General features: G+C 34.8%; 1 protein-coding gene across 1 annotated transcript in view; it reads right to left on the bottom strand.

Moving 5' to 3' along the window:
- Window positions 1-767: 767 nt before the first annotated feature.
- Window positions 768-6,000, bottom strand: part of CTTNBP2 (cortactin binding protein 2) — a 167,154-nt gene continuing 161,921 nt past the window's right edge. The window contains exon 23 of the mRNA XM_081331681.1: window positions 768-2,720. Coding sequence (XP_081187807.1) covers window positions 2,505-2,720 — 216 coding nt within the window. The 3' untranslated portion in view covers window positions 768-2,504. The remainder of the gene's footprint in view (window positions 2,721-6,000) is intronic.

Genomic DNA, 6,000 nt, shown 5'->3' with positions numbered 1-6,000 from the left:
TTTCCCCACATAATGGTATTATTTCATGCTGATTGTTTTTGCTTAAGGACCCTATTAAATGGCTTAATTCTTCAAATTTAACAGAATGTATGAACTACCCAAAAGCAACTTTCAATTCATTTAACCAAATCATATTGATTTAATGAATGCTTTTGGAAATAAACTTTTTTTATTAGAAATTATCTTAAATGCATAACTCTGGAACACCAAGGTCTAAAAAGTATAGCAGAAAAATAACTATGAGACACTTCAAGCTCTTCAGAAGCTAGTCCATGTAGTTGACAAAATTATTTAAGAATTTCCTCCAAAGCAATGGATCAGCACTAGGGGGAGAACAATTTATTCATTCAGTATTGTAGAAATTCTGCTATATTTCTATCTTCTTAATGTAAGGATTATAGAATTATCCTCCTTTGTCTCCATGTGGCAATTGTCCCCAGGAATGCATTTGACTATCACGTGTGCATAAAAATATGTGTTTGTGGAAAGAGGAAGGCTCATATTTATTGGAAGTCAAGGATGGTTTTATCTTGAGCATCCTTCCAAACTAGTCCAAGCTTCACTCATCAGTTTTCAGCCCTAACTAACCTTTCCCTACAGCCTGTGGGGTATTGTTTCATTCTGCTTTAAAATAAGAAAGCAGTAAGCACTCAAAAATTAAAGTTAGTATCAAATTCCAGCTTTAGCACATGGAGACGGAAAAAAAAAACTGACTACACAAACACACATAACACAGAAACAAAGGTATTGCAGAAACAGTAGTACAAAAGGTTTTATTGGCATGACAGGTGAAATTCCAGATTATTTAACTTAACTGCTTGACTTTTACAAATGGTCTTGCAAAGATATTGGGTTGAATAGCTTTAGAATGTTATCAGTCAGTACTTAGCAATTTTTCAGGCAATTGAGAACCTTTTTGTTAAGGCATTTGTATCTTTCATAAAGATATCCCAGGAAGAAGGAACAGGAGGGTCCACCATGAATACTGAAAAGCTACACTCTGGGGAAAAAATGCAATATAGGAGACAGAAGCAGTTTCCCCCAGGGTGAAATGTCATTCAGACAGCATGTAAGAAAGAGGTAAATTCTTCCTTTCCCAAGTTATTGCAGCTTTTTTCATCTTGATTATCGATTGTGTGTAGCTGTATTGCTAACAAGGAAGAAAATTTTCTGGGTAAAATAGCATAAATTCCTGGCAGATCAATACTGAGAAAATAGGAGGAACTTTCTATAATAATCATAGGGAATGATATAATTAGAGGTGAATTTAAGGGAGATTTCTCTCTAGCTCCTCCCCAAACCCTAATTATCAGACCCATAATCAGAGTTTGCTCTTAAGAATGGCTGTAGGATTCTTGCGTTTAACAAAAAAGGACAAAGAATCCAAATAACAAAAACAAATGAAACTACCAAATAATACAGGTAACCAGAATATTTAATGCAGTTTCTCACTGAAAATAACTGGACCATAGTCCCAGTTCTTCCCATTATTGCCACATCATTCACTTTTCAAAAACTGAACCTTTTTTTGCCTTGAAATATATATTAACTTTAAGCCAGTACTGTACAGAATTGTGCAACCCAAAAGTATGAAATTTAACACTGAAATTCAGTATATAACTAGATAAAACTTTATTGTCCTAATGAAGCGATTCTGTTGTGTAGGCAACTGGGATGTTACATAGAATAGACTTTATTCATGAGAAACACTTTGCAGGTTCTCATGATATACAGGGGGGGGGGGGGGAAGCAGACCAAACTGCTTAGCTTTCCATACAGAGAAATCTACATCAGACCTTACTGCATGGAAATCCAATACAAACTAGCAATATAGACCTGCATACTAATCTCGGAATATGTAAAGTGATTCACATTGACAACTGGCTACACTAACAATGGAATATTGATAGACAGCCTTTTGTTTCAAACCAGTTATCTGCATCTGTATTTAGTGGAAACACCCCATTTCCACTAAAGCATTCCATAGAGTACTAATTTTTTTATATATACAAGTATCTCTGGATCAGATCCAATACATTTATTTAAATTTTTATTTAACCACACACACTTTCTGTGGTGATAACCAGTGCTTTTTTTGTAAAAGAAAAAGGTGCCGGAACTCACACATGTCATACTTGCCTTGCCTACCCTACAAGGTTCCATCCAAAAAAGGTGCCGGAACTCTGTTCTGAGCGTTCTATGAGAAAAAAAGCCCTGGTGATAACTAAACAGAAAAGCATTTTCAGATTAAAAAAAGCATTTATGAAGCTATCACCATTTACTTCTAAAGATAAATCAGTATAATACAGGATAATATTTTCATTATAAACAGCTTGTTCACATAAAAGTAAAACTGTGGTCCCATGGGTATATTAGAACTGAGAAAATCATGTTAAAAATTATTTACACCTTTAGATGAATTTTGTTTTCCAAGATAACCAAGACAGAAAAGGAAATGAATCTTTATTTGCTTTTTTTGTGTGCGTGTTCCGAATTTCTTCTTTCTAGTCACAGATTGCCTTTGTTTGCCTTGTATTGCTGCTGCTGCATTTAATGTTCTGAGAAAACTGGCTGACTTTATTTCTGGGCACAGGAAGAAAAGATTTCACTCTTGAAATACCACTGCTGCTGCTCTTGAAAGACTCCGTTTTGGATTTATGGTTGCTGCATTCCACAGATTGGCTGCTGCTGCTGAGAGGACAGACCCCAAGATTCTCATCCTGCAAACAGAATAATGTTTTATAGCATCACAATCACTTGCCCAAACAATAGCAAAGAATGCACATCAGTCTGTGATTGAGCAGCCTGAATTCACGCAAAGTTGTTGGGCTTTTTTACTGATATTCCAAATCAATGAAATGTGTGGGGTTTCTTTGGCGATAGATACCAAGCCAAGGATGGTAAGAGCTCCTATACGACAGACGTTAAAGATCTTCCATAGTGCAAGCATCAAAAATATGTACTTGGAAGCAAGCTAATCCCATTATATACAGAACCTATGAGCAAGTGTACTTAGAACTTGCCAGTGGGCAAAGAAAAATGGTTACTATATCTAGACATAATAACACAGGAAAATGGAGAACTTAAAATGAAATCAAGAGAACCACAGAGTGCAGAGGGATTTACTGGTTTCATAAACACAACTAAGGGAGAGGTTTAAAGTGGATAAAAAGCTAGCAAGTATAGAACAACATGTAATGGAATTTGAAATAGAGTTAGGTACCAATGATAAACAAGTAATTGCTAAAAAAGTATAAACTTCTGTTGAGATTCAAAATGGAAGAAGTATAAGTTAAACAGTGCATGATAAAAGGATTAAATTTTTTGATTAAAATGGTTAGTTGGATAGAATGTGGTTAAAAGGATTGAAATTCACAATGTCTTACAGCTCTAGAAAGAACTTTTATAAAATAATATAGTGTTGGTATACATATCACCAGGAGAATTATCTAAGATAGTGTTTCTAAATCTTGGCCATTTTAGGTGGGTGGACTTTATCTCTCTGGGAGTTGAAGTCCACAAGTCTTAAAGTGGCCAAGGTTGAGAAACACTGACCTAAGATGTATAAAAGTATTTTTAATTGTTGGAAATGTGAAAGGCATGCATGGTGGGCTTTTAAAAAAGCAAAAAAAAGATATCATATGATGATTCAGAATTTTAAAACCAGTATTCAGAGGAAACCAATTTGTTTCTTACTTATGGATAATCAATTATTAGAAAAGATTTATGTATGATTAGTTTTATATGTGCAATGATGGAAACAGAAATATCCACAATGGAGGAATAGACTATGAAGATGGTAGAATTGCAGAAATGGCAAAAGTGACTTGTTTGATTAGGGAGGGAACAAATACTTTTATGAAAGACTGAAAGCTCTTTGTGGAATTTTAACTGAAAAGGGATTAAAATGAAGTGGTGATTTCTGAATTTATAAATTAAAAAGGACTGTATATGGAGAGAAGCAAAGTATGTTAAATAATTTTGAAGGGGGAAAGTGATATCAGGTAAATCTGTAACTGTTGTAAAGAAAATTGGAAATCACATCTTCAATTAATTTTTCCTTTTGCTTCATTTTCTATTGTTCTCAAAATGCTTTTAATGTTTTTTCTTACTCTTTTCTATATTTTTGTGTTTATCTTTTAACTGTAAAAAAATTCTTTGCTTAAAAACTATACACAGATATCCTTCAGATTACAATACAATTTTCTTGAGTCATCTAATGGAGCATCCAGATGTTTTGAAAAAGTCCACCAACGCAAAAAGAAAAAAACAAAAACAAACTGGTTCTGCAGTTGATAAATATTTTTTTCTGTAGCCAACATAACCAGAAATCAGACTGTTCCTAAGGATTTGGTTTGAATTTGGAGTTTGTTGTTGTCTAAAATATGAGGAAGTTAACAATGGGGAACCAATAGGATAGTTCAAGTCCTGCCTTAGTCAAGAAAGCCAACTGGGTGACTTTGGGACAGTCTCTGGTGGATGGGCTTGCGTGGGTTGGTTGAGGGTTGGTGCTATCTCTGGTTGGCTCTGTGGTTGACTGACCCACAACCACCCTACGAACCCCTCATAATCCAAATCAACCACACAGCCAACCAGAGGTAGCACCAACCCTCAACCAACCCACACAAGCCCCCCCTGCAGTTCACCTCCCAAAGATCCTGACCTGATGTAACCTGCCCATCACAAGACCCATCACAAGACTCACTGATGACTCACACCTGACCCATCACAAGACTCTCACTCGACAAACCAACACCTGAAGTTCTTATAAACAGAAGAACACTGACACCCCCTAAACTCCACTGAAGATGTTAATTAGCCTGGTAACAAAATGTTTGGAAACCAACCGACAAGCTCAGAGAACATATTTATTTGAACAAGCTGGCCTGGTCTGATGGGTTTAGGGGTATTTTAACGCTTTGTATTAATTTATTGAATTGGGCTGTTGTATTTAATATTTCTTTTAATTTTTATATATTGTATTTTATTTTATTGCCCTGTACACCGTCCTGAGTCCTTTGGGAGAAGGGCGCTATAAAAATTAAATAAAATAAATAAATTAAATAAATAAACAAACCTTCACCCTTATCCTACATCCGAGCTACAGATATTTGCCAATATTATATTTTAATATGCTGTATGATTTGATGGGAATTGTAATCCAGCAACATGTAGCAGGCATAAATCTGTACTTTAAAGAATTGCAATACATTTTGCTTAGTTCTATACAGAAATGTTTAGAAAAAAATAGGATTTCTGCTTATTGATTTCTTATAATACTGATTCTCTTTTCCACCATATCGTGAAGTTTGGAAATTAGGATAATCCTATTTATATTTTTGAAAGGATGTCTCTTCTTCCCCTCTTTTGCCATCTTGCAAGTAGAGAATATGTTTCGAGAAGCAAGATGGAAGATGTTCAGCCATCTGCTTTCTGTATTTCAGATTCTTTCAAAGCTTGCCAGCAGCTTTCTAATTTGGAGAAAGAAACCTGCTAATAAATGTATGACCTTCACAAGGAAAAGCTGAAAGCTGCTAAATGCTGTTGAGATTTCTTTGCATCAGAGCACAATTCTGGACAAGATTCAAACACATTTTATTTACATGTATTTCTTTTTAAACAAGTAAGCCACTATAACTTATTTTTATCTATAGTAGATGCAGTAACAGAAGAAGAACTACTGCAATAGTAATTAAATGTATCCAAAAATTATATAATTGTCATCTCATTATCATGAGGTCATGACATCTGTAAGTTAAACATAAAATTGTATTAATTTGATATTATTTGGGTAAAAAATATTTCAGATATTGCATTGGGAGCATCCCTTTCCCGCCAAATGAGCAGAAATATTATATTTCTTAAGTAGCAGTGACTGGAGTATTGTGGCTGTCCCAGTGGAATGTTCTTTGTATGTGAGTTTTAATTTCTTCAGTTTAAGGCAGCGGTGGTGGGAGATATGACAGCAGGCAATTCTGTCAAAAGTTCTATAAAATCTCT

The sequence above is a fragment of the Vipera berus genome (assembly GCF_964194415.1).
Source record: "Vipera berus genome assembly, chromosome: 6".
NCBI lineage: Eukaryota > Metazoa > Chordata > Lepidosauria > Squamata > Viperidae > Vipera > Vipera berus.
Note: the sequence above shows the minus strand (reverse complement) of the source record. Positions and strands in the feature narration are given on the sequence as shown.